Below are 22,577 nucleotides of genomic sequence, written 5' to 3'. Positions count from 1 at the left end.
TCTCTCAAACCGCGCAGTGCCGGTGTGTCGATAGCGATACGTCCCTCTATACGGGAACACGTCCACACGGTTGACGTTTTTCAAGATCGTTGCGTATATATTCGCTTTAACGCCGGTATCTCTCGTTCGCAGTCGCCTACGCATCTCTTTTGCGCGTATATTTCCGCTTCGAGTGACGTTATTGCCATCGGCACGCTAAATTACATCGCGAATATCTTAAATAATGTCGACCCAAATGACACCGTCATGATTATGGGCGATTTTAACTGTTGCTTAAATCCTCTTGATCGAAAAAATTGCGCCGAATATCGTAATGATTTAGTCGCTAACTTGAATGATCTCGTCACCGATTTTGACCTCACTGACGCGTACAGGTCTCTCAACCCGACCACCCAAAGTTTCACTTGGCGAGCTAAGAATAACAACAAACTATTATCCGCCCGATTAGATCGATTGTATATCCGCTCTCATCTCCGACTTAAATCCGTTCGACATATCCCGTCGGGTTTTTCCGACCACGATGCGGTTTTATGTCAATTCTTTGACACGTTCTCGATTCCGCGCTCCCCTCCTTTTTGGCGGATGAATATACGCTGTCTCCAGGATCAAAGTTTTTTATCCGAGTCTCGCGATACGCTAGTAGCCCTCATTGACGCTAAACCACCTATGAGGTCTTGGACTTCGTGGTGGTTTGACGTCATGAAACCCGAAATTAAATCGTTTTCCATGATTTTTTGGCAGCGCCGTCAGGTTCGTGAAGCCTCAGCCATCTCCCATCACGAGACTATGGTAGCCGCTTTCCCGCCCGACTCCCCCGAACATCAACAACATAGTGAGAATCTGAAGCGTTTCTTACTCGAGCGCTCTACCGACTCTCTCGTTCGGGCGAGAGAATCTTTTTATCAGTGTATCGACACCCCTTCGCGCGATTTCTACAAACTGGAGAAAAAAGCAGTGGCCTCCAATATCATCCCGGCGGTCTATGACTCCCAAGGCGTTACCGTATCCGATCCCGATACCATCCGCGAGGTGGTGGCTGACTACTACCGTGGCCTGTACTCGAAGTCTCCCGAAATCGACCAGTGTACCATCGACGAGTATCTGTCGGATAATCTTCCTGCCCTCGAGCCGGAAGATGCTGCTGGTATATCCGGGTCTTTCACGCTCCCTGAAACTAGCAACGCTTTAAAAGGCCTATCGCGCGGCAAAGCCTGCGGCCTGGATGGCATTCCCGTCGAATATTACCTCGCGTTTTGGAACATTCTAGGTCCCGTCTTAGTAAACGCTTTTAACGGTCTACTAACCTCTCCCATGTACTGGAAAAAATTCTGCTGTTCGATCATTTCCCTCCTTCCGAAGACCGTAGACCTCGTAAATCTGGCCAATTGGCGCCCTATTTCGCTCACGAACTCTGACTACAAGCTTTACGCTAGGGTTTTGGCTAACCGGTTGAACACCGTAGTTGCGAAGCTTATTCACCCTTCCCAAACGTACTCTATCCCTGGTAGGTGTATATATCACTCGCTCTCTATATTACGGGACCTCATCAACCTCGCCAATTCCCGGCGAGAGAGTCTTGCCATCCTAAACATTGACTTTCGGAAAGCTTTCGACCGCGTCGATCATGTCTATCTTTTTAAGACTCTCGTTCGTTACGGAATTCCGAGGGATTTCTTAGACTTTCTCAAAATTATCTATTCGAACCCGATTCTTCGCGTACGGGTAAAGAACACCGTCACTGGCGAGATCCCCTTTACCAGCGGGATTCGCCAGGGTTGTCCGCTTTCGGGCCTGCTTTTTGTCTTGGCCCTTGAGCCTCTTTAATGCTCGATGCGCCGAGCCTTGCACCGACCATTAGGTCCCGCTCATTTCGACATAACTGACGCAACTTTCGCTGACGACCTAAATGGTCTCATTCGAAATCCCTCGGAATTCGCCGCTATCGGCAAATGTCTCGATGCGTATTCCTCCGCTTCAGGCGCTGTCGTAAATTACGACAAGTCTTTCGTGCTTTGGTGCGGCGAGTGGCGTTTTAACCCGCCAAACGTCAACGTACTTTTTCCGTCTAGTGTTGAGGGTGGCAAGTTTCTCGGAGTTTATCTGGGAAACTCTCCGGCCTACGAGCTGCAAAATTCGCCAGAGCTCTCGACGAGACTTAGTCGCGTTCTTGGGCGCTGGCTACACTTCCGACATCTTTGTTCGCTTACCGGACGAGTGTTACTTATTAACCAACTAGCTTCTTCCATCTTATGGCACCGACTAAAAATACTTACCCCTCCCATCTCCTTCATCCGTGAATGGCAGTCCAAGTTAGTCAACTTCCTTTGGGCGGGAGTCCATTGGGTTCCGTCGAATTACTTATACCCTCAGGCTCAAGCGGGTGGTTTGGGACTCGTTAACGTTGAACTGAAAGTTCGAGCTTTCAGGGTTCAGACGCTTTCGTATTTTTTAACTACCCAAGACCGAGATTTCCCTACTTACAAATGTACCAGTGCCATTTTAGAGTCTTTTCTCCCTCATCTCCCGTCTCCGGAAGAGATCTTATCGGATAGTACGAACCAATTTGCAAAAATTCCTTTTTATTCTACGACGCTCTCCTCCTGGTTCGGCCTACCCCTGCGCATTCAGCCCTCGCTCATATCTCGAGAATTATTTTTGAATATACCTTTCACATCTTCACCATTTCTTAAGTCCGTTGATGGTGCAAGTTTAATCAGCGATGACATCTGCACTCTTAAAAACCAAGGGCTTCATCGCCTCTCTGATCTCTTAGATCCGGGGGGTCGATGGCTCGGGGAACAACGTTTATGCTTTACTAGATCTCCAACTAGACTGTTCATCCAGCAGCACCGACGATTGGTAGCAGCCTACATCCGCACCTATCCTGAAACCTTTGACGCTTCCGGTATTAAAGCTACTGCGAATTTCAATCACGCTGAAATTCTTTCTATTTCGGTGGAATCGCATAGTGGCCCTACCGTCCGTCGTTTCCTACTAACCGACAACCCTCTTACTCGAGACATATACCAGTGTTTCGTCAACCTCACTTTCCCTGGGAAGCCACCAGCAGTTCCAATTGTTGACCCAACCATCGTTACCACCACCTCGTGGCTCGGTCGAAAACTGTCCCCTATTAGCTCGCGGTCAGAGTTATGTATTCACTGGAGAGCTTTACATCTTGCTCTCCCCGCTCCGGCGAGGCTCTCTCATATTGTGGAGAGCCTGGATCATGGTTTCTGTCCGTTTTGTCCTGCTAAGGGGACAGTGAAACATTGCTATTATGACTGCCCTCTCGCCAGGAGTGTTGGTGAGAAGGTCGTAGAAAGTGTCTTCCGCTACACAGGCCACCATCAATCACTTACGAACGTATGGACGTTAGTGAGTGATAGTCAGCGTAATTGTCATCTATGCAATTTTATTTTTGTGCTTGTGAAGGTCGCTTTTTTTGAAATGTAAAGCGACCTTTCTGCGATCTCTCTCACCCGCCTTAGTTTTATCGATTATGTAAATCGCCTCCATCGTGCCGTTATTAATCGCACCTTAGCAAGGTATCGAGCGCATCGTAAAAACGCCGTAGCAAGTGACACTTTGGGTTCTTTCAATGACCTCTGGGGCTTGTATAATGAGCCCCAGTGGTTCGTGTAAATATGTATTTATATATATTGAACTACTGTACTTCATTTTTTATTTAACATGTGTTTTTAATTTACTGTATATATCTTTGTAAGCGACATTTTCGTATGTAGTTAACTTGTATCTCCAGCATTAAAGCTAGACATTTTTGAAAACAAAAAAAACTCTCTATCTCTCTCTCTCTCTCAAAAACAACGTCTATAAATAATATAACAATGCTATGAACGGTCTTTAATTCAATCTAATGAATCTTCAATATCTGACTTAAGTATGTACCTGGTTGTGGATTTTGATCTACATTTCCACCACAGAAATACGATCTGTCCACGGCATTGCTGTAATTGTACATTGACTTCATATCTCCAACGTCTCCATTTACTGGTTGGGATCTCTATCATTGCACGTATCTAAAATGAACAGACAGTGCATTACTTGACCCACAGGTTTTGCAATACGTGAGAAATAACGTTAATAGAGGTTAATTAAATAGGGTTCAACACTGTTTGCTACCTAGTTTAGAAACACCTTGGTTGATATTTCAGTGTGCGGAAACCGGTTTTTGCGTGTCACCGACAATCATCTATGGTAGATGTATATCACGATCCCTCGTAGAGCGTAGCATCATTTAAGTTCACAGAACAAATGCTCATTTAACTAGAAATTTTACTAAAAACACAATTTTTGAATTAAATGAACCATCATAGACATGTAAAATTTAGAAGTCGCCAAGTGGTTAGAATGGCCAACTTGCTGTTACCAAAAGTTACTTTTATTTCTACCCCTAACTTAAAAAACCTTCCAAGACCGGGAAGCCATTTCGGAGTTTTTCTCCGTTTAGAAATTTATTTTAATTTCAAGTAGTTCAGCCCTTTCAATTTAGATCATTTGAATTACCCAGTAGAACGGCATAATCATTGACCTTACCAGATTCTCTATTTTGTAATGATGGTCCAACGGTAAGGAACGGCTTCGTCTACTCCATTTTTGTATAACACTCCTCGATATCAGGTTTCTCGCTTCATAGTGTATCAACGTAGAAAGATCTTTATCAAAGTCGGCTCGAGGCCGAACGCTCAATTTTCTTCCCCTGGCTCTTTTTTCATCGCTTAAGAGAAAAAGAAAATCTTAGTTATTCAACGGATATATTAAAGCGATTTGTTTATCCTACTGGTTTTGGAACAGGTTTATGCCCGCTAAAATGCCTTTTTAAAAATTAAATTATTTAACAATTCCGATTTTACAATTAATCATTCAAGCTGCCAGATGCTCCAGTAAATAATTAACAGTAAAATTTAGACAAGACTATTGAAAGAATGCCTCGAGTGTATTTTTTAATATGGAGAATGGACTATGCTGATTAAAATCAACCTCATGCTCTAACATGTGGTCAGAAAATGTACCGGTGCTCCAAGCAGAGCATAAAGCTCATAAAGCTGACTACACCGGTGGTCTTACCATAATACCCTACTCCAGCGACCACAGCCCAGACCGGTGACAAAACCGACATGGGCAGTAGCACCCTACTACTGACGGTCTCAACCTCGACGCCAGGCACTCATTCCGCGAATAGACGCAACAATAAGGAGACCAGCTTCCACTTCGTGAATAGCCGGGGGATAGATAGTTAGTGGATGCTCTGACACCTGTAGCTGACATCCTACCTACGTAGGTAGAGAGAAAAGGCTCCTAAAGGGGAACGACGAGCACGCTGCAACCCACTAAATTACTTACTCTTTAAATGAATTAAACCAACGTATTAACGCGTTAGTTACCTAAACTAACATCTTCCGACGCGATTGAAGCCCACGCGCCATCTCGTGCCGAGGCATAATTCGATACCCGCGGATCGTTTCAACATTTTATGAATTACTACTTGGGGAGAAGGACTTCCTTTACGATTCATATGCTTATTCTGTCTCATATTCCATTCATTTGTCTTGGTTGTTATTTTAGAGAAAAGTGGTCTTACATCTAGTAGACGGTAAAAATCTCCAGTGGTTGGGTCCAGCCCAAGCTGATTTCCATTTTCGGTCGAAATAAGAGTACTCCGATGGCCGCATTGATAAAAAGCGAATAGTGTTACTTAAAGAAATTGATAAATATTAGTATACTTAATATTCTTGAGCAACTGAAACGCGGAACTAATCAACGACAGGGATGGTTCAGGTTTTTCGCATTCCCGGTTTCGACGTCGCATTGCTCAACCAAGTCCTCTGTTGAAAGAGCAGATGTTTATCATTGCTGAACGGTATGTAGTGAGGAAAGCAAGAGCTAAGTCTTTAAAAAAATCGATTGATTGATAATTCTACGAAAAAGTAATTGCAAAAACCAATGAAAAATTAACATTTCTGGTTTTCTTATAATTATTTGTATACGTAGAAAATTCAGTTAAGCCTTTGCACAAATTATGTACTCATTTAGCAAGAATTTACGTCACATTGAACACAAATATTTTCACAGAAAATAGTTTGTTCTGCGTTGAGTCTTACTGAACAAAGCCGCCCTTCGCTTTCATTAGTTCTATGGTTGGACACAAATTTAAGTACCTCAATTGACCTGAACCATCACCGGGCTGTTCAGAGTAACAGTCCTGCTCCATGTCGTCCGGATAGTTTTCATCCAATCCGTTTCCAAATTCCTGTATTTCTTCATCTTCAAGAACGAAGTCCTCATTAAATCTATATTTATCGTCGACGTTGCAGTTTGCCGTTGGCGAATTTTCTGGACCACTTCTTACACTCTTAATGCAAATTTCAAAAACATTATCTAAGGAAATCTGATAAAATACTGGAAATTATATAACATTGTACCATTTCAGAATCATGGAATTCAAATCTCTCAAATGCCAGATCAACTGTGGGTTTGTCTTCTACAATTTTCAGAAATATTGCTAAAATCAAATTTCCAGATATTAAAACTTACACTTTGTAGTTTAAAAAGAGGGGGGTATTTTAGGCCCTGTAACAAGTCCCCCAACTCTTTCCCCATTGTACGGGCCAACCTAAGGAACACTAAGACTTAAAACAAAGAGTCCTGGTTGCACTGTCAAGAGAAACAACTAAGATTTAGCACGATTTCTAGGGCTCGAAATACCCTTCAGATTCATATATTAATTAATTCCAGAGATTGGGTCCCAGATTACCCAAATTTATTTTGCATTTTCGAGTAAGCTTCATGATTCATTTAAAATTTTGGTCTTAGCTGTTTCAGGGAAATCAAATTTCCAATTTGATAGGCTAACGAATTAAATTTCTAATACCAATTGAACGATTTTATCTATATACATTTCGTTTAGGGGCGCTATTGCAACGTTTGGTTGCGAATAAAGAGTGGAGTTGGGAAGTGGTTAGCGCTTTCGCCTCGCAGCAAGAAGAGCCGAGATCGTACCCAGCTTGTGACCCTCGGAACAACTCCTTCAGTGTAGAGTTTGCAAATTCTCTCTCCGCTGATTTAAGGGGTTTTCTCCCGAGATTTTCGGTTCCCCCTTCCATAAAAACCTGTTGAGGTTAAAGGCAATAGCTAGTGTAGGGAGCTGCAGGCTCGCGTGGAATGAAGGGCATCGCTTGATGACTTAGGCCTAAGGTAGTGTCTTGGGTATTCCACTAGCGCCCGTCATTTTCTTTACTCGTGTTAGTCTTATCTTCGATATCACATTTAATTTGGAGGAATTAAAACCTCCCTTTTATTAATATCAGAGGTGCGATACTGGAATGGCATGATGAAGGGATCTAATGATGTTTATTAGAGTCCCGTTGAGGATAAATAATCGTAATACTTTTTCAGTACACTTTTAAAGTAACCTTAATTCACACTTGTTTTTATATAATGTCGCAAAGGCTTCTAAATTAATTTTACTTATCCTTATACCTATATATACGGAATTTAATGCGTTTAATGTCACAAGCAATTAATACTGGGAGAGAATTGATCGAAAATATTATGACATATGGTAACGGCACAACCACAAGTTAAAAATATCACATCTAGGCCCCAAAAATGAAAAGGGAACTTTCACAGACTCGACGCAGATCCCATCCCCACCAAACCGCGGATGAATACACTGCATCAAGTTTCTAAATTTACCCCGCTCATTTCTTTCCCTCAGCATGTAAAATATTAAACTTAACACTATGGTAATATGTACTAATTCATAATACATTTTCCGGAATAGTTTTGAAAAATCACCGTAAACCTGGAATGGTGTGTGTTTCAAGCGAATATAATACCTAGGATGGGGAGATAAGCACTTTTCTCCTAAGATATGATACACTTCTGATAATTAACACTTACGTTTAAAAGATGATATATCGAGTTTTGTATCGTTTTCTAATGCCCTAGCAGACTCTAAAGAAGGAGGCTTCGCTGCGGGGTCGAACGCCGGTCGACAACTCTCGTCAGTCATTTGCAAATTGAACAAATGCAGAGCGGCGACTCCTCGCTCGTCGAATCCCGTCGAAAATACCATTTCAAATAAGGAACACTGTAATGTTTCACAGGTTATTTAAAATGTAGTTTTTCAAAATTATTTTCTTCTTAGAACAAGAAGCTTACTTCAAATCGCGGTTGAAGTTTATCAAGCGTGATATTTTTTAAATTGATTTCTACCTTCTCACTTTTCTTGGGATGAAAACCGAATTCAATGAAATCGTTTAGTACTTGATTAAAAGTATTTGAAAAGCTAACCTTTTGCTTATTTTTCAATTTACTGTGCACAGGTAAGCCTTGTGCTTCTGGATAATCCGCAATGTCATCTATTTTAAAAATGAGCGTAAGTTTTGAGATAGCTGTTTGAAGTTGACCATTTTAACATTTTGGCTGCGAATGTTTCAAGCAATTTTCGTGTTGTAGTCGAAATAAAATGGTTTGAATCGAATTCACATTAAATGACCAGATTAACTAAAGAATTAATACGTAGTTAGTACGCGATTAATTTCCCTCTGATTTTGTCTATAGAGTAGTATCGCTCTGTAGCTTTGGGCTATGGCCACCATTTTGAGGGCAGTTTTTTATCTATAGGAAAAAGCATGGGTGACGTCGACATACGTCACGCCGATATTACTCTATTCAAAGTAGTCAACATTTTTCTCTACTTCGTAGGTGAAAACAATATTTAACTAAATTTCGCCAAAACAAATTATAATATAAACCTCGTACCCTATACATGTTTATTAGAGTTCTGAAAGCTTTCCGATTACTGGTTTTGTTTACCCACTTCCGGCACGTGACCTCCGAAAAATTGGAGCTATCACTGCCAACCAGCCTTGACAATAACGGTGGTCAGGTGGTCAAAGACCAGTTAATAAATTGCTCAGACCAGTTTATTTATTCAAAATTTGGGGGGTCACTGGTCACCGTGTCCAGTTTATTAATTCGAAATAAAAACAAAAAAACAGAAGGTGACCAGTTTAATAATTCTAAATAATGGGAGATGACCTATTAATCCAAGGTTTATATCAATTTTGATTTCCCTATTGACTGGATTTCTATGTATAGCGACTCCGCTTACTACCGCCGCGGCCGCACGTCGAGGTTTTATGTAGAGTCAAGGATCCTATATGTTAGAAGGATATGAGGCGAGGGACGAAAAATGGCAGCGCCGTCGGTGGGTCATGCGCGATAGAGAATCCGTCTTTAGACTCCGTCAAGGACAAAACATGGAGGAAGCACCGCCAAAATTTGTCCTTGAGGGAATAGAAACAAGACGTCCCACGTTTAGAGGCTCTCTTAATATCGACGGCGCTGCCGGCGTTTTGAAAACATGGGCTGGCCGGAGGGCTACCTATCCTTCTAGCATATAGGATCCTAGGGTAGGCTACCTGGCTACGCGGTAACGGACTGGGGACTCTGCAGTTACGAGGGTCTTCTAGGCTCTGGTAGTAGTCTTAGGTGAGATAGTACTATATTGTACTATTCTTGTGGTACTCATAAAATAAAGTTTAAGTATTTTGAATACGTGTCAAGTTAATGTTACCAACATAATCTAACTTCTAAACATGTAGTATAGGTTTTTTTGGCTTATAAATGACATTGGAACATTTTATATAAGACCAGTTTAATAATTCATAAGCTAGGGGGTCACTGGTCATAAGGACCAGTTTAATAATTCATATGCTAGGGGGTCACTGGTCATAAGGACCAGTTTAATAATTCCTATTCTAGGGGGTCACTGGTCATAAGGACCAGTTTAAAAAAATCCTTATTTCCAAGGCTGCTGCCAACTTAGTGACTCGCTGTTTCGCGAACAGTGCGTTATCAAAGTTGGTTGAGGTCTGACCTATAGTTTTTGCCATCACGTTGTGGACTTGTTTCTTTAATTAAACGGGGCAAGTTGGTTTGCGACCGGTGTCGATCAACAAGGTTTTGCAAAATGGTGGCTGAAGTGAGTAGACCATAACTGCCCCTTTCCTATGCTACATCATTTTCCTTATCTAAATCAGTTTTTAATCGCTTCGAGAATTAACAGGGAACTTCCGACAACGTCTTCGACCTTCGAATATCTTTAAATTTGTAGACCAATGTTTACCTTCGGGCGTATCTCTGTGAATCTTTCCCAAGTTACTGGCTAATTTCAAAGTATCATCCCCCAAAACGTCCACTCGAAATCCGTAAATCTTCGCACTGGCGTCTAAAGCACAACTTATTATCTGCAATTTAAAGTTACAAAACTAGAGATAAATTGTAACTTTAATTGAGGAGGGAACCTCAAGAGCACGTAAATGAATTACTCAGTGTGAGGTTGCCCAGCAAATGGCAGGGCAACACGGTTTAGCTTGACGACTGATGGAGAAAGTCACTTATGTGCAATTTTAATTTAAAAAAACTGTAAAGTTTCAATCATGTTACGGTATTTTCGATTCTAGTAACGAGTTACCTACAACCTAATTTTGGGAATTTTATGTTGACATTAATTATTGAAATGGCCTATTCACAAAAACTAACTCCCAAATTTGTTGGATAGTTTAGTTTTCGTGTCCCCAGTACGCTGTAGACCTATATAATTGATTAACACTGAGTAACTTAGTTTGTGAATCGGTTTGACCCTCCAACTATTACATAAATGTTGTGTGATTAAGACTTAGTCTAATTAGACAACGACCGTTGTTACTTTAACCAATTAATTTCTTACTTGGAAATTCAGATTGCTTCCATAATGTCTAATGGTTTCAGCCATATAATCGATCAGATGCAGTTCATAGGCATTCTTCTTATTTATTTTCTGCAAAAAAATTATTTTAAGTGCCCTAGGTATTTAAGCAATGTAAAAGAATGGTTTACATTTTCAACTGAAAGTCTGATACATTCCTTGTAATGTTCCGCCAGTTGGGCGTTGGTTAAACCAGAGAACGCATTCTCCATCACTGTTGGCCTAGAATTATACGTTATTAGCAAGGTAATTATGTAGCCAAAACAAGAAAAATCATAGGAAAACTTATTCAAATCAAAATTCCATTACAGTGCCAGGCACAAAATTCAAGATATCCAAAATAATAGGCTTTCGTTGCTTAGAAATATTTGTCAAACGATAAAATTGAAAAGAATAACGCTTCCGGTCTGTCGAAATCCCCTTTTATTTTGGTCCAAAAAAACTATTAGCCGTTGTTTACGCCTACTGCCGAATTCCCATTCCTGGCTAAATTTGTATAATTGGACTGTTTGATATTTATTATCCAATCATGTTTTAAAATTTAGAGTCTACGTAATCATTTACATTTGGCCAACAAGTTTAAAGAAACGATCATGATACAGCAACTTTTATAACCCAACAAACTCTATGAACTGATTTGCAAAAAATGCGTTACCGAAATATGATTGATCATGAGCCGAAATTCAATTTAACATTTGAAAATATTAATTTACTCACCGATTTTTGACAGTCAAACCCACAAACTATTAAAACGAAGAATTTGCAGCGTCTGAACACCGAAATAAAGATGCGGAGATTCAAAGAAACTAACAGATGATCAGAGACGAAACTGGGATTTAATAGGCTCAGATTATAAAAGTCACCTTTGGATAATATGCCGCGATTTTCGGTCATAGAGGCAATAAATTAGCACAGTGTACGCCAGGGGTTTTTCGGTAGAATGGATCAAATGCCGCACCACGCAGTTTTCTAAGTATTTATTGTGCAAATTGGTGGTATTTTTTTGTTCTAAATAGCTCTAATAACCGTAAGACGTAGATCTATTTTGAGAACGTCCTTTCTTGTAAAACAATTAAAAAAAATAGTATTAATCTCTTTTGTTAATCAAATATACTGAAGATATGAAAGCATTGTATAAGGTCACGCCAAGGGGGGGGGTTATTTTAATAATAATCACCTAGGCTAATACCCAAGGCGCCACCTAGCACCCTAGGCCCAAGTCATCAAGCGACTTTTAAATCCATTAATTCCGGTGTCCGGGTTACAGTGTGTCAGAATTTATAGCCCGGTGTACCTAGTAACAACGACCATACCACCGAAGGTCTATCAGCATAGTGCCCTACGCCAGCGCCCACCTAGCCCGGACAGGTGAAAAATCCAGCATGGGTAGCAGAACCCTACTACTGATGGTCGCACCTTTGACGCAAGCCACTCAACCCAGCAGAAGGTACAGCAATGGGTGGACCAATTCCCACTTCGCACACAGCAGTGGTATTAAGAGTGGATGCTGTAGCAAATCCAGCTGACACCCTACCTACGGAGGTAGGGAGTCAATGCCTTTGGAGAGAGCTCGTAAAGGGGAACGATGGGCACACAGCAGCCTAAGTAACCCGGCACAGCTGGCACCGGAGATCCCGGTGTGACCCCAAAAGGCCGGGAAACAGGACCATCGTGTTCTCATACGGAGGCCCGCCGGCCCACAGCAGCCAGTTTGCATGGACCCTCTACGTTAGCCTGAGCCGAAGCTCAGTATTCAACCCAAACTTGACTGAAGTCGGAGGTAGAGATAGGACCATTTGATCGGAGCTAACATCTCCCAGTGCGCCACCGCCCTTATGGGTTACAAGAGCTGGATCCCGACTCCCCGGTAAAGACACCAGATATTGCACACTCCGACCCGTTAAGGGCCGGTGTCCACGCGCTATTTGGATATAGGGATGGGACACCCGTGGCGGAAGTATAACAACCACCCGTTGGGAAATAGTCATCCTCACAAGGTCCGCCACATCCAGCTCTGCCTCTCAATCGCCTAGGACTACAGTACTTCGCCACTAGCCCCAGCAAAAATAAATACTGAGTGTAATTTTTAATATTATTTTATGACATGCAATAGCAAAGTGTGTCTTTGGAATAATAATAGTGTTACCTGGATATATCATTCTACTGTCAACGCGTGCATTTCACCGCGTCCGCCGATGCGTATTTGCATAGGGGAATAAATGAGAACGCGACGATGTGTTTTCGACGGAAGTCGTTTGAAGACCGTTTCCGTTTGTTACGGGATCTGCGCTCGCGATCGGGATTTTGAAAATAACGGTGGTTAGGCTCAAAGACTTGGATCTTCCCATATTATCACCACAAGTCAATTTACTTGATTAAAACGAATTGCTTCAATATTATTAGTCCAATTACTTGTTTGTAAAAGATCGAAGATGCAAATCGCGCTTGTATCAAAAGCATGTGATTTCCTGTTTGTTACAGAAACGTAAAGAATCTCCCGCTTCGTGGTGCGGGGGTCGTAAAACCCATTTGTGGTCAGAAAAATGTCGAAATGATATATCCAGTCACACTATTATTAATCCAAGTTGTGTCGCTTCTCCGTCTCTATTTACAGCAGCCAACGTCGTAGTTGTATTAGAAACGTTACGTGTTTTTAACCTTGGGGTCATTCCATGACAAAACGACCTAGTTTTTTTTAATTTTAACACCCGACCCCTTTCGATTTCGCCAAAATTTTGTATACAAGGTTTTTTGGGCCTAGGAAAACGATTTTGACAGTTTCATAACGATCGGTTCAGCCGTTTACGAGATACAGCATACGCGTTTTTTCAAAAGTTCGCCTTGACCCCCTAAATGTTTTCTAGTATATCTTATGACATAATTATCGCAAAATCACATGTAATACCTCATTTTAAAGACAATGCGCACCCTAATATGAATATTTAATCAGAGTTGTCATTTGACGTAAATGTCATTAAAATCTGGGCCTTTAAATAATTTGACCTTTGACCTTGCCCAGACACCTCAGTCGTAGGTCAACGATTTTAGCATTTTTAAAATTCCCACTATCGAATACATAATAATCACTCAAAATCTCAAAGTAATATTTGTAGTTTTCGAGACATTAATTTTTGAAATTTACCCCACCACACACAAAATGAAATACCAAAACCATTTATTTTTATAGTTTACACACCAATTAATTTTTTATTTACACAAAACAGCTTAAACTTCTTTATACATGGAAAAGGCTTTGGTAATTTTATTTTTATCGTGTTCTTTGATTTGATAGCCTTTCGAATTTGGTAAACCTACAAGAATTTCAATTGCACATAGAACATTTTGACTTGGCACCCAACTACTATCGATCCTTCTGGGCCATGTGTATTTGTCCGAAATACCAGGGGGACGCAAAAAGTTTACAAAGAAGTCTCCAAACTCTTCTGATACTTCCTCAATTAATCCAACGTAAAGTTGGCCTTTGTAGACGCTGGCTACCAAATTTCCCACTTTAAAGTTTTCAGCCTCTTGATTTCGAGTATCTGACAATTCTAAAGTCGAAACCTTAACTGTGGTTAGCGAATCGTCATTAGATAACGGAGAAACCATGATTTCATTTAACGATTTCGGAACGAATTTATGAAACCCTCGAGTTCCTTTTACTGTTATGGCTTTAGAAAACCTTTCTTTTAAAAGTTCCTTTTGTCGCTCAATTTCTTCGTTTTTAACATAGATGAACTTGATATTTTCGAAGTTTGATAGGCAGAAATTAAACATATCTGTTGGAGTCAAAATCTGTCAAGTCACTGGTCGCTGAAGACTGACTCTTGCTGTTTTACGCTTCACTGTTCCGCCAATTCCGTCACAAGGTCCCTTGCCATGAGATGTGGCAAAAAAATGCCATTCAGCGTCCAAACCAAAATCTTGTTTGTGGCAACAGAGATTAGAAAAGTTGTATTTGTTTTTATACTGTCCAGCACATCCATCCGTAAAATAAATTAGCTTTCTAACATTAGGAACATGTGTTTTTATATTTGGAATTAGATAAGTTAAAAAACGGTGAACAGTATTGGTTGTATGTGTTCTGGTATCACTGATAATACAAAAATTTAAGTGGTTAAGTTCTCCGTTTTCGACTACCCTGAAGTAGATTACGAAGGGATGCACTGTCGCTTGAGAATTGTCCCAATGGAACCCTTGTGCTTCGTCTTGAATTACGAAGGAATAGTTCTCCGCAAAATCACCGAGAACAATTACGTCACCAGGTTTTAGAGTTTTTTTGAGGTTTTTAAGATAATTAGATTGCGACTTAGATGTGTAATGATGACGCGTTAGTTCAAGTAGTTTAATGGCCAAAGAGTCGAAAAAGTTTTCAACACTCTCGCTCAAGGTCATGAGCTTTGTGCTGTCAGTTGTCACCCATTGCATGAACTTTATATTTTCAAAATCTTCTAAAAGGTTCGTTAAATATTCATTTTCAAGTAGACCATTTTTCCCAGGACAGTCCTTGCACACCCTCATCATACAATTCCTGTTTTGAGTGTCACACACGGTGAGCGCCATGAAATCGATATCACATTTTAAAGGACAAGGAGACGGTAGAGCTGATATCATTAGCTTGACATTTTGGTGATAGGTGCAGACACACACTGAATGTGTACCTGACGAACCTGCTAATACACACCAAGGTGGTCGTAGATAACAAAATGACGAAAATCCTAACGTCAAATCATGCTCTTCCTTGAATTTGTTATAGAGCTCTCTCAGGTTCAGCAGTACAAGCCTCTTTTGATGATGTTCTTTTTGACCTGTCTCGTGGTTTCTAACTGACACAAACTCCTTTTGTCCAGGTGTCATACGACTGTTATCGTCATTTTCGTAAAATTCAACGACCTTTGATTTAACGTCTTCGGTCAATATTAATCCCTTCGATTGTTTCTCTGGTAGCGAAAGAATTCCTTGACTAGATTTAAGATTCCTGCTTCGTTTGACCATGTATTCTGGTGCTCCAAATTCCTCCATTGTGCGTTGTATTCCAAATGGTGACAAGGTCAGGATCTGAAGCTTTTCGCCGTATGATGTCTTGGAGTTATTGAATTTCTCTCTCAGTTCGTTCAAAATATTCTCATATAATCGATGTTCTTTGAGCTTTCTAAAAACATCGTCCGTAACCATATTATCGTCTGTTTCATCAAGAGAAATTTCCATTGACTCTTCTAATTTGCGTTTCAATGAATTGTTCACAGCGTTTAACTTAGTCCTGCTTAGAATTGTTTTTTTGGCGAGATGACAAACCTTCTGTACAAAAGTTAAAAAATATATGTATTTATATATGTATACATATATAAATTCTTTCAAATTGAATATATTTCTTACTTCTTTTAACAGGAGATTCTCCCAAGTTTATTAGAGTTTCGTTAACTGCCACTAAAGCTATAGCTTTGTCGTCTTGCGTCGCATCTCCCGATGAACAAGGTTGACTAAATGAAAAAGAATCGCTTTCTTGTGATTCTTGTGCAGTGTGAACTTCTGAAACGTCCAACTGTATTTGGAGTTCATCCTTTACTTTTTTTCCAGCAGACATAAAACACTGGATGCACAACTTATTTCCAGCGATAACTTCAATTCCTCGTAACTTTAATTTTTTGAACAAATCCAATGAAATAGTTTTTAGTCCACTCTTTCTTTCAGCGTCGTGAGTCCCAAAAGGATTCATACACTTCTTTTGACTCGTTGAATACCTTTTCATAAAATGTTCTTCATGGTGACGACATATGTTTCTTATTTTGGACATAGGTATAGCTGTTCGGCTGCTAAGAACTAATTTGTCATCCTCGGACAGATGGTTGTTGATACCAACTGTTTTCGAAAGTGTTTGCAAATGACATTTACTACTGTCTCTCCAAAACGAACAATTTCGATCCATTTCAGGGCTTTGTTCGAGAATATACAGTTAAATAAATTCTATTTCGCTACTCAATTATCGCTGTTAATATATTTAACTACTCAATTATAACTATTATATATTAAAAATATATTAAAACATTTTTACGTTATTAAAAACGTAATCGATATGACTAAGAGCAATATTGGGTTTTCTTGAGATATCTAGCACATTTCCATTTTAGGGTGCAGTAAGATACGCTACAATAATATTGAACGCCAGACTATACTAAGGACAAGCAATTTAGTGATGTCTTCTGTCTACAGATAACATGCAAAACTAAAAATAATATGTAAATAACTCAACTTAATTTAAGAATTAGTGTATTTGATATTCTAAACTCAAAATTACCAAAATAATAATATTTTTAATTTATTTAGTAGGTCAACTAGTTTCGTGTATAAAATAGCATTTTCATTAATTTGAGGGGTAAATTTCAAAAATTAATATCTCGAAAACTACAAATATTACTTTGAGATTTTGAGTGATTATTATGTATTCGATAGTGGGAATTTTAAAAATGCTAAAATCGTTGACCTACGACTGAGGTGTCTGGGCAAGGTCAAAGGTCAAATTATTTAAAGGCCCAGATTTTAATGACATTTACGTCAAATGACAACTCTGATTAAATATTCATATTAGGGTGCGCATTGTCTTTAAAATGAGGTATTACATGTGATTTTGCGATAATTATGTCTTAAGATATAGTAGAAAACATTTAGGGGGTCAAGGCGTACTTTTGAAAAAACGCGTATGCTGTATCTCGTAAACGGCTGAACCGATCGTTATGAAACTGTCAAAATCGTTTTCCTAGGCCCAAAAAACCCTGTATACAAAATTTGGGCAAAATCGAAAGGGGTCGGGTGTTCTGTGGCAGGCGTTTTGTCATGGAATGACCCCTTGGCAATTGTAATGAGGTAAAGGGCATCAAATGAGTTTAAATTTTGCAGTTCTTTCCCGTCATCTGGCGTATCTGTAGATTCATGCTGTTAATATTAGTTAAAACTTTTCTCACGAGATGGCGGGACTTGTTTCACAATTAAGCTAGGGATTCTTAACACTAGGGAACTACCGGAACTATTAGTAACGTAGTTAAATTTATCAGTTATTTAAAGTTAGTTTATTTACAAAATATTTACAATATAAAGTATTTCAATTTAAGCACATGGCTGTACATGGTGTGAAAAGTACAAGTGAAAGTAGTTCTCTTAGCTCGTGCATTATTTAAAATATAAGTAATTCCTTTTTCTTTGTGCACTCGGCCACAAGGCTTAGGTTCATAACATCCACCAGCTACCACACATCATGTCGGATAGAGCAGCGGTTCGCAAAAGGTGTAACAGGGTTTCAGAGAATTCGCAGCGCAGTCATCTTTGTTTGTGTCAAGAGTTTTTTAAGATATGTTAAAAAAATTAGTTGGGGTTCCGCCAGAATTAGCTGAATAATTTAGGGTTCCATAGCAAAAACAAATGTTACCCCCGCAGAAGTCATCTTTCTGAAGGCAAAAAAAAATAGATATTCATTTACTTTTGATATCATGTTTTTCTGTTTTTTTTTATCTTAAATAAGTTTTTTTGTGTTTTTTATGTTTGTTAATCCCCTTTTTATTAAAAATCTAAAAAAAAATTGTTTCCCCCATAAAAGGGATATAATATTTAAACATTACTTTATTTGACTCCAATAATAATAGCCAAGATAAAATATAAAGCAACCATTTCTTTTCCCTTAACCAATGTGTTTCCAACTTAAATCCATACGAAATTTTATTACTTCACCTGAATCAATGAGAACAGTAAAATTATCAGATTTTAAAATGTTAAATAATCCCTTAAATATGGTTTTCAGGTATCATTGTTGTAGAATTGGTTAGCATCCTGATAACTATTGTTAGTAGTGGTTTCAGATTGGATCCCTTCATTGAGGAAAAAGGTAACAGATATCCATAAAAATATGGTATAATTTAAATAATTAAATTCATATCGATATAGAAGAGAAGAGAGAGAGAGAGAAAAAAGAAACCCTTCTCCTAAGCTATAAGAAATTATTACTCCCTTTGATATTAAATTAAATCATTTAAAACCAATTCCCTAGTTTTGGCTTCGTTAAAATCCTTTCCCATTGCTACTCGTTTCACACCTTCCTCCGTCTCCTCTCCTTGGCGCCAGCCAAGTCTAGAAAAACCAGTCGAACGTCGATTGCACCACGAACCCTAACCAAACCAAAAGATCCCCAGCAACCCCCTGCTGAAAACTATACTTCATCAGTAGCATTCAACATGTCAATTTAGACGACCATGAACCTGGAAAATTTCCGCTGGTCACTTCAAAGACGGGAGAAAGAAGGGACCGAAATAAGCTTAATGAAGCGTCTATGTTATTTTAAAGGTAATAGCAACAGCCCGGAAAAATCGAAGTCGTGGAAGTATTTCTACGTCATTCGAAACGACAACCAAAATCAATAAGCACACCCAAACATACACTTCCGGCACCCCACATCTTCAACCCTCCCCAAGCTGAAAAACAACAAAACCAAAGAGCACCCCAAGAGAAGGCAGAGAATCCGCCGCTGATGTCAAGCCACCATGAGACCAGACTAGTTTTGCTATGACAGAAGAGTTTCCCCAGTTCAGACTTTTTCTCCGCGACAGCCCCAAGTTAAAATAAAAGAGGCTGAAATGCCCAAATAAATCCCCTAAAAGATGCAAATTTAGCACGAATATCGTTTTAAATCCAACAACTTCCCAAATAGAGACTTTTTAACGTTGGTAGGAACAATTTTCGGTTAATTAGATTTCCCGAAGGAGAAATCTTCCAATTCACGCGTCATCAAAGTTCGACCCGTTTGTAAGAGACAATCCTGGCTCCGTCCCTTCTTTGTCCAGAAACAAAGTCGTCCTCGTCATCTTCAAACACCCAGAACTGCGAGACATCAAGAAAGATTATCCCCAGAAAGAAGACGTTCATCTATCGTAACGTTGAAATTTTCCTATTTTCCCTCCTCCCACTTTGGATCACCCATCAAGCTAAAACGATAATCCTCCCACTAATCTGTCGCCATTGAGTCTCACCCTTAAAATTCTGTTACAAAGGTTCCCCCTCTCACCCTTTCTTTTTCTCTCTCGAAGCCCCGCGTAAATGACCCAATAATGCAAACTTTTAAGATAGACGGTTAAGGTTTTTTCCCTTATCCCCCTTAAAATAAATTTCTTAATTTAAATTTATATTATCTCTCTTAAGTAGCCCCTAAATAATTAAAATTAAAGTAATTCGTTATCCCAATGTCTCCCATTAAGCATTGTTCAAAACCTGATTTATGTAAGTAGAACTTGTTTTATTTTGTTAATTCATTGTTTAAAGGGAAAGTGTCAATAAAGGTATTTTTTATTATTTGAATTTCATCATGATTCCAATTCACTGCCAACTACCTCATTTACTTCCTTTCCCCTTATTACCTGTCCGACCTCGCATCCCGCGTCGACCGACAGCGCGGTATTATAATGGCGCCACCGGATAAAATAAAATTAAGGGATCTGACGAAATTTTATTTGAAATATTAATTGCCATTTTTGGTTTTTGGTGTAAACATTGTTATACGTATTGAGAATTATAAACCCCGAGAATGTCAATGTAGGTTCCTACAAACGAACCCCAAAATCGACTAAAATCGAGATCTCCCTTCCCCTATACCGGGTTATATGGGGACTTACAACAGTGAAACCCCAGAAAAAAAGCACAATGTGGGCTTTCCTTTCCCCTTATTAGATGTCCGACCTCGCATCCCGCGTCGACCGACAGCGCGGTAATATAAATTGTGAACCGCTGGGATAGAAAAACACTGCCACCTCCGTCCACTTCATTACAGACTTCTGAAACAACGCCTTAATAAATCGCGTTATCGCCAGGTTTCAGGTTTAAACAAACGCGATCAAAATGATTAGCTGAATCATAAATGCCTAAATTTATTTCATGGAACCACAAGCGGAAGATATTTTGCAATCCTTTAATCTCAATACCGAAGAGAATTCGTTTATAAAACAGTTGCAAATTACGGTTGAAGGGCCTTACGTTGTAAAACGAAGTAGGACTCGCGAAAGAGCAAAATTCAATTCTAGAATACAGCAAGAAGGGGAAAGCCTTGAAGCTTACATTCATTCACTTCACATTCTAGCAAAATATTGAGAATTTGTGTATTGCAAGATAATCGGTAATCGGGTAATTGTAGGGATTTGAGAACACTTGCGACTGGAAAAAGATATTACCCTAAACAAAGCTACCACTATATCCAAGCAAAGTGAACAGGTTAAGTTACAGCAAATGAAAAATAAGTTCCTGTATCGTATCGATCGAGGGCAAACCAAGTTTACAAGACCACTTTTTAATATGAGAGAGTACCAAAGAAGAGTAGGATGAAAAACTAAGGCAAGTGCTACTGACGGAATCAGGTGTAACATTCTCTTCATGATCAAGAGCATCATTATTATTTACATTTCATAGGATATTAGTTTTTTTTTCTAAATTATAAATTGAATCAATCAACGTATATTCAATTAAGGTAAAGAATATATTAATCTTATATTTTTCATCTTTGCTATAAATAATCGGTCTATAAATATCTTCGTCGTTAGTGTCATCAAGCATGTTTTTGATGTTTCATTGGTCGTTAAAGGAAAACCTTAACAGCCAAGTTCAGCAAGAGAGTTGTACATACTTGTAGTACTATAAAAAAAAATTTCCAATATTAAAATGGTTCCTAGAAAATATCTATAAAGTTATTTTTCTAATTATCTACCATCTTTTGTAGAACATATGTGTTCACGTAATGGCCATTATTTGTTTTTATTTTGGTTTTTGCTTTTGATACGTTTGGAGAGAAATTTTTATATCGTCAGTGCGACAGTGCCTAACAAAACCTTGTTCTTAAAGATTTCATTTTTTTTTACTAAAATCAACTTCAAATATAGTTTATATTAATTATAGTTATAATACACAAGCTGATATCAAATAACTTATGATAAATGGGCTGTTTTTAATTTTTTCAGCTACTTTATCCTAAGTATTTTGCTTCCTTTGCCTGTCTTTAAACGTGTTAAACCAGGAGTCGATTAAATGTCCTCAACAAATATCTTCACATCGGTGTGAAGAATTTATCCGCCGTTTTCCATTATGTAAGGGGTTGCACGATGGGTCGAAGTGCGCAGCTGGGCAATGTTAGTATCCCATTCCCCTCTCAATGGACTAGTATAGATGGCGCCACGTTCTCCATTAGGGGTTATGATTTAGTTACGTCTCCCATAGTTATTGGTCTCTGGGCGTGCGAAAACATCAGTTAGCTGCAAGACTTATAAATTCCACGCCTAATTATTTTAGCGTCTATTGAACGGATTTAAACAACAATTTTTGGTATAGGCCAACATGTGTTTGCGTCTATGGGCTTCGCCGGGAGAAGTGGCGTACGCCTGTAATCCCAGACGTCTAGGAGGCAGAGTTTGTGGAGGGCCGTGTGAGGACGACCACCAATCCAAACAACGGGTGGTCGGAATACTTCCGCCACGGGTGTCCACACCCCTGTTTCCACGTATCCCCCCTTTGACGTGGCCGTTACACTTATCTCACCCTGGTTATTTTGTGCTGGTGTCTAAGGCCTTGGGTCAACACCGATTTGTGTGTATATAAAGACATGACCAAAATCACGAGTGAGAGTGGTGGAAAAAATTATAGACCACTCCCGCTAAAGAGTGAGCGTGGCAAAAAACATTTTTAGTCCACTCTCGCTGAAAAGTGGGAATGGCGAAAACAATTCTAGTCCCCTCCCGCTCAAGAGTGAGAGTGGCGAAAACAATTCAAGTTCACTACCGCT

General features: G+C 39.4%; 1 protein-coding gene across 1 annotated transcript; it reads right to left on the bottom strand.

Moving 5' to 3' along the window:
• Positions 1-4,008: 4,008 nt before the first annotated feature.
• On the bottom strand, positions 4,009-11,704 carry LOC149954556 (condensin complex subunit 2-like). Its single transcript, XM_090169955.1, has 11 exons — positions 11,495-11,704; positions 10,909-10,999; positions 10,760-10,849; positions 10,157-10,277; positions 8,317-8,384; positions 8,185-8,250; positions 7,924-8,113; positions 6,444-6,523; positions 6,180-6,373; positions 5,603-5,715; positions 4,009-4,040 (listed from the first exon to the last, which is right to left on the bottom strand). The coding sequence occupies exons 2-11, from the start codon at positions 10,987-10,989 to the stop codon at positions 4,009-4,011; spliced, it is 1,035 nt and encodes a 344-aa protein (XP_090026081.1). The 5' UTR covers positions 10,990-10,999; positions 11,495-11,704.
• Between the last annotated feature and the right edge of the window lie 10,873 nt (positions 11,705-22,577).

The sequence above is a fragment of the Leiobunum rupestre genome, chromosome 3 (genome assembly GCF_980474605.1).
Source record: "Leiobunum rupestre chromosome 3, qqLeiRupe1.1.hap1, whole genome shotgun sequence".
NCBI classification, from domain to species: Eukaryota; Metazoa; Arthropoda; class Arachnida; order Opiliones; family Sclerosomatidae; genus Leiobunum; species Leiobunum rupestre.
This window is presented reverse-complemented; position numbering and strand designations above follow the sequence as displayed.

Bases quoted from the DNA above. Each gene is read 5' to 3' on its own strand.
- LOC149954556 (XM_090169955.1), bottom strand. From the start codon at position 10,989: ATGGAGAATGCGTTCTCTGGTTTAACCAACGCCCAACTGGCGGAACAT. The intron at 8,251-8,316 runs GTTAGCTTTTCA...TTTCATCCCAAG, and splicing joins AATTGAAAAATAAGCAAAAG to AAAAGTGAGAAGGTAGAAAT. The intron at 8,114-8,184 runs GTAAGCTTCTTG...GAAACATTACAG, and splicing joins AACTTCAACCGCGATTTGAA to TGTTCCTTATTTGAAATGGT.